The 12,519-nt window shown below is 36.0% G+C and overlaps 1 protein-coding gene across 6 annotated transcripts in view; it reads left to right on the top strand.

Moving 5' to 3' along the window:
- The window catches only part of MALRD1 (MAM and LDL receptor class A domain containing 1), an 846,741-nt gene that overhangs the window by 735,186 nt on the left and 99,036 nt on the right, over positions 1-12,519 (top strand). For all 6 annotated transcript variants that reach the window (XM_087420773.1, XM_087420775.1, XM_087420776.1 and 3 more), the window contains one exon: positions 6,140-6,265. In XM_087420773.1, the coding sequence (XP_087276899.1) occupies positions 6,140-6,265 (126 nt within the window). The remainder of the gene's footprint in view (positions 1-6,139; positions 6,266-12,519) is intronic.

Raw genomic sequence — 12,519 nt, 5'->3', positions numbered from 1 at the left:
AAGACAAGTAGTTATTAGGCAAGTAATGTAGAGATGCTTGATTCCAGCGAAGAATGTCCCAAGAATAGAGAAAAAGTTGTTTGACCTGAAGCATATTTTGTATAACTAGAGTGGAGTTTGTGGTGAGAAATAAACCTGGAGAGATAAGCAAGGACTAGGTCTTGAAGGTCCTAACCCATCAGGCCAGTGATACACAACTGTTTAAGTAATACATGGAATGGATTAGAGTGAAGAAGAGGGGCTGGTTAGGCGATGTTGCAGTTGAAATATAAAGGGATTGATTAGATGATGATGTGACGTAAAGATTATGAATAGATTTAAGAAACATTCAGGGGAAGAGGAAGAGAAAGTAATCAAGAATACTTTCCAAGTTTCTACTTGGGGCAACAGGATAGCTAATGTGACATTTCCTGAGCTGGGGAAAATAGGGGGAGAAGGACGTCTTAGGGGAAGATCATGGCTTCATTTTTAGACGTGTTGTGTTTGTGGTATCTGTGCCATATCCACAGGGAAAGGTTCAGAATGTGTTTAGAAATGGATCTGGAGCTCAGGAGAGAGGTAAAGCAAAGTGTATAAAGATGCATGGCCCTCAGTACTTGATGATTGAAGCTGTAGGTGTAGATGAGATAATAGAGAGAGGAAAAAGATAGGGTGGTAGACAGAATCCTAAGGAACAACTAAAGGACAGTTAAGAAAAACCAAACATTGAAAGACACTGAGATGTGGTCATAGGCGGGTAGCAAAGAGAGAGGGATGGTCTCAAATCAGAGGTAGAGAGCCTTAAGTATCGGAGGGTCTTCACAGGTTGGAATGTCTCTGAGAGATCATGTAAGATTAGGCCTAAAATATATAGCTTGGTAAAAGCAAAAAGTGGTATTGAGTGATCTTGGAGAGAGAACTTCCTGTGTAGTGGGAGGGCAGAATTGTGAAGTCAATCTTTGGTAGAGAAAACGGGAAATGGCCAAGAGAGAAATCAGTTGAAGACGACTCTTTCAAAAAGTTGGCATTTAGAGTGAGACGTAGGACAAAATAAGAGGTTTGTTTGGTTGATTTGGTTTGAGAGGCTGGCACATGTTTAAATGTTGTAGGAATAAGGGGTCTGAGATGCTTACAATTTTAGGCAGGGAAATCAATAGCAATTAACATTTGAAGACTTTTTATTCCTCCAAATAAAAATGAATGTTTCAGTGACCAGAATGTTTAGACAAACCTTGGATGAGTTCAACATTTAAAAATAATTCATATTTGATGTTGTCTTCCATTGGAATCATGTTTTTTTAAATAAACTGAAGTGATATTTCTGTTACCAAAAATATTCCTTTTCCCAAAAAAAGTGAAAAAATAAGTATGGTTTAACTATATGGGAAAATAGTAGAAAACTAGGAATATTCTTCTCATTGGCATTCCTCTGATAGAAATCTATTCACCAAGGAGATTTCACAATTTCGTCAGATGTTATATTAGTTAATATCCTGGCAAGAAATAGATAGTGCATTGATATCATATAATTTGAGAATATATTTTAATAAAAGGATTATCTATTAGGGAAATAGTATGAATATGGAAACCACAGGGAACGTAAGAGTGGGGGCTTTTATCACCCATAGACCAAAGGGTGTAAGAGGAGGCAACAGTTGCCTGAACCTGAAACCAAAGACGGCCACTTGATAAAAGGTGCAGCATTTAGTTAAGAGGAGCAGCTGACCTATGGTAATCTCACAGCCTCTTCCCCCACATTAATCTCCTGCTGCTCATCAGCCAAACCCAACCGTAAGGTAGAAGGCAAAGAAGCATATTGATGTTTCCTTCCAGTTCAGCCTCCCAGGGCCCAGAGCAGGTAGAGAAGGTAGAGACTGGATCAGCAGAGGCACATGGAAGCTCTCCATCAATGATGGATACAACTGTGAAAAACAGATAAGGAAGTGGATAGTTTACTTACTAACTTTAATTTATTCCAGTAGTATTCAGTATGTCCTATGAAGTTCAGTGCCACTTCTGAAGATTTAGAATGGGTCATCTGCTAAGATTTGTGGATCAACCTTTATCATCAACATTTTTACTATTGGCCTTTAAATATGTTAGCTATGATCTCAGTGTCCTATGTGCTTTGCTTTTCTTTTTTTTTTGCTGAGGAAGATTCACCCTGAGCTAACATCTGTCGCCATTCTTCCTCTTTTTTTATGTGTTATGTGAGCTGCTGCCACAGTATGGCCACCAACAGACAAGTGGTGTGGTTCTGTGCCCGGGAACTGAACTCGGACACCAAAGCAGAGTGTGCCAAACTTTAACCACTAGGCCATCAAGGCTGGCCCTTTCCTTTGTGCTTCTCAATGATAGTGTAAAGATCATCCCTCTACATTTGACAGCTCGCCTTATTGCAAAAGCATTCCTCAGTTTATTTAATATTAAAATTGTGTTGATTAAGTCTATTTTACAGAGGTATTGGAGGATTAAATGAATATGGTAAAGTGTATAGTACATACATAATACATTGTTATCCTTTCCCCATTAAATTATTTTTATAGTTTTCTTAAAAATTATCCAAACTGCTAAGATACTGCAATAAGAACAGTAACTAGATTAAGTTCAAGGATAAAGTAAGTATCCATCCTGCTCAATGCCAGATGTGCGTATGCCTTGAAGGGCTTGTAGCCTTCATCCTCATGGCACAAGACCATAGTTACTCTGATGTTAGAAATGTTGATCTGCTGCATACATGAGTTTTCATTTTAAGAGTAAATGGATACATATCCAGTCATACATGTTTTACTTTTGTATATATTTCTTATGCAGCAACCATAATCTATAAAATGAATTTTGCTTTAGGGAAGTAACTCCAATGAACAATTCATGAATTGTTTATCTTTAATGTATCATCTACCTGAGTGAATGTGCTAAAAGCCACAAAATGCTCTGTGTTACATAGCTTATTTTGGTAAGAAAGAATATTTCTCTAGGATGATGATAGTTGAAATAAGTGTTTTTATAGACATTAAACCATAGCACTTGAAAGAGAATATGGCAAAAGTAGATATTGTCTAGGAAAACATTTTGAAATCTGAGTTTCCTATAAATTTTATATATATATAGTTTATGCGGACTAATTTTGGAATTTTCCTTTGTTGTATATGTATTAGTAATGGAGGAGAAAAAGAAAGTAATGATTCAATTTGTTTTCCTACATTCAGTACAAGTCCTTTGCTCTATGGGTGTCAGTAAATGTTAATTGCATTCATAATTTATTTGCCACCTAATTTTAAAAGGAAATTGATAAATATCCGTTAACTTTAATGTTATACTACTTAAAATGCCACAGGGACTAAGATTTTAGTTTCAAATTTCATCAAGTAAAAGGCCAATTTTTAACTGTCTAAACTGTTAACTTTCTATAAAAAGGAAAAAGTAAAACTTTTAATAAATTTAAACCATTTATTTTCTTACATATCTTTTATGTGTTTCAATGTTATTTGGGCCAAAGTTGAGGATTTATATCCAAGTTAGAACTCTCCATGGTAAAGTCAACTTGAAAATAAGCTATCAGTCACACTGGAAAATGGGTGAAGGAATATGGATGGATTTGCATTTCCAAGAGAAGAAGGGTTCACAATAACGCTTTACAAGCAGATGAGTAGAATCTATCATCTTTGTATACAAATTTCAACATATTGTTATTATTATTTAAAACCTTAAAATGATCATCTTATATGATCTCTCAGCCCCTTGCAATGAAAAACAATGATGACAAAAAATAAGTAACACATACACACACACATATATACATGGATATATAGATGCATGTATATACATACATACTCATTTTTTACAAACATCTCTTCATCTTATGAAAATCGGAATATTATTCTGTTTCCTTGTTCACTTAGTTACAATATGATTTATCTTGTCAATGTATATCCTAAAATTATTTAACCCTTTGGAAAAGCTTAAAAATCCTCTCTTCTCCTAAGACCCAAGCCATTTCTACAATCTGGTTTCAGTCGTGTTTCATAGGTTTATCTGCACTACCTCCTTACACAAATTCCCTAGTCAAAGGCACATGGTTTTACTCACTGTTCCAATATCAACATTATTGATTCCTCATCTATAGATTTGTTCCCACTCAGCTAAATGGCTTTTCTCTGAAGAAATTAAAATTTAAAACATATTTCAAGACTCTACTCTTACTTTCAGCCTTTATAGATCTTTGTACGCTAAAGGAACCTCTTGTTTGTACAGTATTTATCTATACCAATGCTTTTCCAACTAAGTCTGGCCTTATGGCATTTCTTTTCTTATTATTTTGAACTGTTAACCACTCCTGTATTGCTCTCTTGCTTTTGTTGTTGTATATGTTCTGGTCATTCTTTTTTTAAATTTCTCCCCTGCGCTCTCCAGTTGAAGTGCCAAGCATAGTGTCTTACATATAGTGGCAGCTCAATAATATTTGTTGGTGTGAATTGATGTTCTAGCACCTTAGGAAGGATTGCTGAATGAAGAGCATCACTTTAATTTGTCCAAGCTAGCATGTTTAGTCAATGGAAATACATACTCTTAAAAGCATTATTTGTATGTCCAATGTGAAAATAAAGTTTGATAGGCAGTACTCAAACTAAATTATGTCAACAACCTATGATAACTCAAATAAACAATTCCTTCCAGCCCATAAATATAATTGAAGAAAAGAAAAATTTGTGGCATAACTGACAAAATCTGTATAAGACCCATACACAGGGATCTTTATTCCCGGGTCTTCTAAATTATCCATTTATCTTGAGGAGTTTGAACTTAATTGTCTTTATTCTAGTAGAAGTAACTTCCCAGATCAATCCTTTGTAAATTTTTAGCAACAGGTTTGGATTAAAATGTTCAAATAAGATATTGTATATGACACAATTAAGTAAATCAGAAAAAAGCAGAGCTGTTCTTGTTGAACTTGGGTTAAACACCAGAAAGCCCTGGCTATTCACCGTTGCCTTCGATATATCTCTGCAGAACCCTAGGACTCAAAGGAACAGGGTTAGAGAAACAAGGTAGACCAATATCATTATTATTTAGTGCTTCTGAAATATATCCAGAATTCCTGACAAGATGTGCAGTGGGTTCATGCTTTGACACTTTTCCTCTACTCCAAACACATAGCAATGCTAGATAGAAGAGCTGTCACATAAAAAGGCTCAAAGACATGATAAATATCGGCATAGAAAAAAACCAGAGTAGAACCAGAGAATAGAGATCAGACCTGAAACCCAGGCCTGCAGGTTTCCAGGTTCTCAAGCAATCAGGAGACTAGAGACACATGATGGCAGCCAGGAATGAGGGATTCTGGTTCAGCCCTAACTCGTAAAAGGGGTCTGAGACATAGCTTATTGCTTTATAGGAAGTTGTAATCCTAAAAAGACTAGAGAATGAGAGGGAGGAACACAAGAATACAGTTTTGGAACTGAGAGAAACATCCAAGGGAGGTTGAGTACATTGCAGAACTAGATTGCTATCCAACTGTCAGTACTCTTGATGGTCATCAGTAAAGGCATTTTTCTGAAACAACCAAAGTCTTATGAGCAAGACTTATGCTTGTCGCTTGAAGTCAGCCCAACAAGAGTCTCTAAAATTAGTAAAATACCTACATCATGCATTAACACAATGCTATAAAGGCACATAGCCATAGTACATTGAGCTGTAGTGACCTACATCATCACCCAGATCTAACAGGTGATCCCATGTTTACCCCTGACTTAAAACCCAGTTGGAAATTGATGAACATTTAAACAAGTTATAATCCCTGTCAGTTCAATTGCACATAGTATCAGGGGACTTAGAGGAACAACAGAAGCACAGAGGTGTGCCTTGAAGTAAAAGTTGACTCCTAATCTAAAATCAATTCTAGTAAGTACAACGTATTTCCTTACATATATAATACTACATACTGCACACCTGGGAAATGATTCTATCAGCAAACTTCTTTTTGAAGAAAGTTTCAATGTAATAAATTGAAACTTCCTTCAAAAACAACTATAGTATATAATTTAAATATGACTAGAAAAATGAGGGGAAATTAACAATAAACTGTCTTATTATTTTATTAGAAGAAATTCACTAAGAAAAAGGACATCCTGGTAACTAGGATCATTATTCTTTTTTTCAGCCAATGAGAGCTGTTCTAATGGAGCTTTGATGTGCCCCTCCTCCAACAGCTGTATCCCAGCTCACTGGCGTTGTGATGGTTTTGCCAATTGCATGGATTTCCAACTTGATGAGTCCAGCTGCTCAGGTACTCCATTTCCATTCAAATAGTCTTTGTAATATAAGCCAGTGACTTAACCCGCAGGCAATAAAATATTAAAACTTTAAATTCTAAATAATGGAAAACATGGAATAATTGAATTTATATTACTGATTTGGGGGCAGGAAAAATATTAACATTATCTGCTACATTTATAAAAAGTTTACAAGTATATAATATAATGAAACTCCTGCTTATTCTATATAAACTATGTTCATGAGGTAAAGAGAAATCAAACACTTAATTTTAATTTAATGCAATATAACTTAAGATTATTGGTCTCTTCTATGCAAATTGCTTGGTTTCTATAATAAGGAAATCCTACACAATCTAATGTTATTAATTTTTTAAAAATTTTAATTTTTTCCCACTTCTTGATAAGAGCTCCCTATCTGCATGATCTAGTCATGTTTAAAAGTCAATTTATTAAACTTTGATTGATTTTTAAACATTTTTCTTTCTTCTTACCCTGGAACATTTATGAGAGCTGATAATGTCTATTTGTGATTATACTTTTATCAAAACTACTTTAAAATCCCCTAATTTATTATAGTCCATTGTTAACATCTCTCCTGAGTAAATGAATTTTTATTTCATGCAGGAGAAGTATAAAATAATAGTTAAGGGCAATATAAATTTGTCACAACTGAAAGATAACATAAATTGGTGATAAAAGATATTTAATCTTATATTTTATAAATAAATTGGATATATTTCATATCAAAACTAGGTAAGAATATATCCTTTGTATCTTTCAAGAGAGAAGAGCATTATGAGATGTGACAAAACCATGATAATTATAATCAAATTGTAGTTATTTAAAATATCTTATTTTTTATGCTGCTGAAAAGGAATACTCACACAGCATTGACTTTCATGAATACAAAAGGAAATCAAGAAGTGAGCAAATCTGGTCACATAAAATACGCAAAGATTAATGCTCTTTGGCATTATTTCTCTACTAGGCATGCTTATACATCAGATTAGATACCCAAAAGCAAGAGTAAGAAAGATATTAATGAAATAATTCTGGTCTTTGAAACTATTAAGACACAGCATTTATGTCCAGTACCCAAATTTATTTACATAAAAGTGAGATTTTCTTCAGAATAGTTCTATCTGAGAACAAATACATTATAACATGTTATGATTTATTGTCTGCTTTGACATATTCTACCTTTAAAAATATGGTCAGGAAAACAGAAGACCTGCCATTCATACTGAGTGATAGACAACCTGTCGGTAATAACATAGAACACATTTTTGTTGTCGTATCTATTTTGGTCACTCACCAATTCATTTACAGTTCATTTACAAAGTATAGGTCATACTACCACAGCTATTGGGTTAAAGCAAAATAAAGAACTAGCAAAACCGTTTTCAGAAATAAAATCCATGTTATACTATGTGTTCTCTATTTATATTTTATGTGCTTTTTAGTTTGCCAATCAAATAGGATAAAGTCAATGCTTCTGTTTTTAAGAATGCCTTTAAGCCTAATCCATGCTAAGATGTGTCAGTGCACATTATGCCTTCCTCTTTCTTTCCAAACGTCATATTCCTTTAAGGTCAGCATTTCACAGACTTTTATGAGCTCAATCCTTACAGCATCCAGGAATTCTCCCAGCAGTCACACAACAGATGGTGAGCATCTGGTCTCCCCTCACCTAGAAGTTTAACTCATCAACAAGAACATGAAGCCCTGGCAGAGCAGAAGTGTAGGTTAAGTATCTTTCAACCAGGCCTGTCCGTTCCCAAGTTACATTAGAAACGCATATTATTTTCGAGTTTTGGTCGCTTATGCAACAGAAAATTATTGAACAGAATTTGTCTGGCTTAATTTAAATTGAAATTTTTTTCCCATCATCTTGCAGTAGTAGAGGTTAATAAAAGTTATGTTGAAGTGATACTATAATTAGGATAATCATCCCATTTGAAGGAGAATTAGAAAAAGGAACTAAAAATATAAAATTATAGGATGGGATATTATGAATATAACTTAATATAAGTATAATAATAATAATAATATATAGCTTAATAAAGTTTCAGAAGGTTTTAAAAACTAAGCCAAAACAAACCACAAAAACTTCCCATGCAAGGACTGTGGAGCTATTTCAAGTTTCTGAGCCATGGTTAATCTCTCCTGCAGTCCCTGTCCTGGGATTTCAAGATAAAGAGAAGAATCTTTGCCCACCGGGAGCGTGGTTTCACAAGCTTTCTGGTGGATTCTTACAATCCGTAAAGCTCCTGAAACTACATGCAGTTTACTGTGTATATGTATATATAATCCATGACAGTGCATAAACACCATATGATTTAAAGGGGTTCATGATCCCATAATATCAAGAACTGCAAGGGATTTTAGAAATTCTGAATCAAAAAGCAGATCATTTGATGTTTTTAGACTAACAGGCTTTGGAGAAAGAAGACCAGGATTTAGTTAATCTCTGCTTCTTCCTTGCTATTAACTAGAGCAAATTATATTAACCACTTTCCTCCTCTGTAAAATGAAGATAAGTAAGGGATATACCACATAATGTTATGAGGATTAAATGAGGTAACACTGGTAAAACTCTTAGGACAGTCTCTGACATAGAACAGATCTTCAATAGATGGTGATCCTCATGCTAGAGGGAAAAAGAAAAAGAGAAGAAAATGGAGAGAGCAATGGTCATGGAAATTAGGTTTTGTGGAAAATTCAAAGAACCCTCATGTATACAGAGATGGATGAGGACAATTATTTAATACTTTATGCATATCATTCCCTAGTGTAGAAATGTTATAAATAAATTTAATTTTATCCTCCCAGCAGCTCTATAAGGAAGGTGATACAAACCTCACATGAAGAACCCTGTCCTTGAAGTACCTAGCCCAAAGACACACAACTTATTAACTAAGCCAGGTGTCGCGGAGGGAAAACAAGGACTCATGTGATTATCATTCTTCCCAACAATCCACCGTGTAATAGCTGTCACTTCTCAAGTCTCTATAAACATGGGAGTGGTGGTGGGGGAAGATAGTTGCCTAGTTGCAAATTATTTAGAATTAAGCCTAAAATTGAGTTTTGTTTTTATATTGATCACTTGTCCAGCTTATATGTGTGTTCCTGCTTGTCCAAAGTGATACACCAGAGTGAGATTGATTGTGAATTCTTTCCAGAATGATATTTCTTCACAGACGGTTGTGAGCTGTGTTGGCCTGCAGACATGTGGTCATAATAACCAAGGCAAGAGGGTACAAGGCAGTGAGACTTTAATGTGGCTAAAGAGCCTGGGAACTTGCGCTAATTCTAACATCACCCCCATGGATTCCTAGTTCCCGTCTAGGGAACTTTCTACTTATCTACTGGAAATATTTAGTCTCTTCATTACTAACTAGTGGTATCCATCCCCTTTCCCATTTCATCTGCTCCCTGCTCTAAATTGTTCTGAGTAAATTAAAGCTGAAAATACTTTGTACTGTGTCTGTCCATCTTCTGGATAAAGAACCTGGGTCTAAGGCAGAAACTTAGAAAAATTTCTCACAGATATAGTCCACAAATCTGTCTTCCAAAACACCGGGATTCACTCTTTGTTCCCACAAATTCCTGTGTACTTTCCACCGTGCTCCACTATCCAGTGCAAGAAAATACATATTTAGATTCCCACAGAATCATTCTGATGTAAAACAAGCCTATGCCTTACTCTCGACAATCAAAGTAAATATTAATGACCCCAGAAAAAAAATGTGCAGCTGTGTGCATTTTGATTCTCTACAGTATCTGACTCTGCTGGTTTTTTCCTAAAACAAAACTCTTATTTGAGGAAGACTAAAATTGTACATAAGACCAAAAATAACCATAAAAATGTTTATCTAACAAGATTTGTATCTATTTATGCTTTATTATATTGGTGGGCTATTTTTAGTCAAACACACTAATTCCTTGTTTGTGAAGGAAATTTCCCATCTGTTCTGTTCAGCTGAGCATGCCCCCAATGCCTGAGGAGTGTCGCTCTCTACTCTCATCTTCAGGACCCAACTGCCCTGTTGTGATTAGTTACATAGGGAGGAGTAAGGGAAGGCAAGATGGGAAATATACTTCTAGGAAAGCAAATCGCTGAAAACTTTTGAAAATGAAAAGGATACCAGACATATGGTATAGTTCAGGTTTGTTCCCACATGGCAACCCTCCTCCTTCCCTGATGCCTTTTTCCATCCACTTCTGAACATTCAATGACTGGCTTGACGATCTCTCTCTAGCTGCTCTTTCCTCCAAAGTTTTCTTTCAATGGATATTGCCTGCATAAAATTTGTTTCTTCTCTTTACTTTTCTACTATCCTTCATCATCATCATCCTTTCTCTGCCCAAGTGAATCGTTTCTCTCTCTCTGCTAAGGTCAGTCTGCTCCTGTAAAGATAGGGACTGTATCTCTGTGACCCCGTAGCACCTCACACAACGATCTCCAAATGATTTGAGGAACAAGCTTGAAAAGTGATGATATCTGGAAGGCAAAGGAAGGAATCTGATTCCTCAAATCCACATATCTAGCCTGTATTTCATCTGGGCTTCAGACTTGCAAATCCTGCCCACCGAACACTTCCACTTGGATGTCCCTTATATCTAAAACACAGTATCATCTTCCTCCCCCATAAATTCCCCAACTCAGTGAATGAAACCGCCAACTAGCCAGTGGCCTAGCCAAAAATCTGAACATCATCCTTGACTCTTCCAAATAATCACCTAAAATATTTCAATCCCAACATTTAAATATGCCATAGATTCCCACAACTCTCAACCTCCCACCCCACCCTTTTCGTTCAGGCAACCATCATTTCTTACTGGATTATTACAAAAGACTCTTAACTGTGCTCCCAAATTTTAGTCTTAGCTCTTCTGTTGACTTTACACACTGGATCCAAGATTATCTTTCTAAAGCATGAAGCACACCACTTACCTTCTTAAAATCCTGGCCTCCTAGGTTAAAGTTTAAACTTCTTGCTTGAGCCTATATGATCTGGCCCTTGCTTGTCTCTGACCTCCTCTCATACTTTCTTCTTACTATTAACAATCCAAGCAGGCTGAACTTCCTTCAATTCCTCAAATAAACCACGCTCTCTTCTTGGGCCTCCTGGTCTTTATGCTGACCTTTACACACACTCACACACAAACACACACACACACGCACACACACACTACTGCTCAAATAAATGGCTACTGATTCTCTTCTGGAAAGCTTTTCCTTATTCCCCAGATTTGACTTGTGTGGTCTCCTTGGTGCTCTCATCACCCTTGTTATATCCATCCCAAATTAGATGACTTTTAATACTGTATTTTAATGCCCCAGTCACTTTTTTGCATCCTCCATGAGGCTGGCAGGTCAATGAAAGCAGAGACTGCACCTGTATCAACATTTTAGGTCAACATTTCTTCTTTTCTTTTATTGAGGTAACATCCACTTATAACATTATATAAATTTCAGGTTTACATCATTAAATTTTGATTTCTGTATAGACTACATCATGTTCACCACCGAAAGACTAATTACCATCCATCACTGTACACACAGCTCAACATTTCTTAAACACGTACTATGAATTGGGTGTTCTAACATTCTCAACAGTCCTATGAGACAGGTACTGTTTTTAACCCTACGTGACAGAGAGGAACCTGAGGCACAGAGAGAGTAACCGCCTTACACTATATTACACAGCCAATAAGTGGAGTTGAGATTCCAGAGTGGTCTAGCTCCGATGCCTGTGGCCTTAACAACTATGTAAACTTCCTATATTATTTACCATTACAAATCCAGTGCCTAGCCCAGTGCCAGACATTGACTAAGTGCTCAGAATAGGTGTGTTGAATTAAAAATTAGCAGCAGTGGAGATTTCCATCAAGAATGGTATCCTGCAAGACAGGAGGTGTTATAAAAACCAAGAAGACCAACTTGGGGATTAAGCGAGTAGGGAAATTGACAGGCCTTAATGGATCAGGATTGTTTAGTGAGGACACAAGGAAAGCATTACGAAGAACTGAAAGCATTAACCACTTCCACAGTCATAACTACATGAAAATATTAGGCTTCTTTTTAACCCCTAAACAAACCACCTCTGAAAATAAATGTCATGCTAACCTACAACTAGAGAATGAGACAAGCAGCAAAAAAGCAGGGCCAGGGCAACGAGGATCAATTTGAGCCATGCTGACATCTGTCAGCAACACAGAGGTAGAACATGCACATGCACATGAGTGACATTTTATCAAA

The sequence above is a fragment of the Ceratotherium simum genome, chromosome 32 (genome assembly GCF_057802395.1).
Source record: "Ceratotherium simum simum isolate JZ-2026a chromosome 32, ASM5780239v1, whole genome shotgun sequence".
Classification (NCBI taxonomy): Eukaryota; Metazoa; Chordata; class Mammalia; order Perissodactyla; family Rhinocerotidae; genus Ceratotherium; species Ceratotherium simum.
This window is presented reverse-complemented; position numbering and strand designations above follow the sequence as displayed.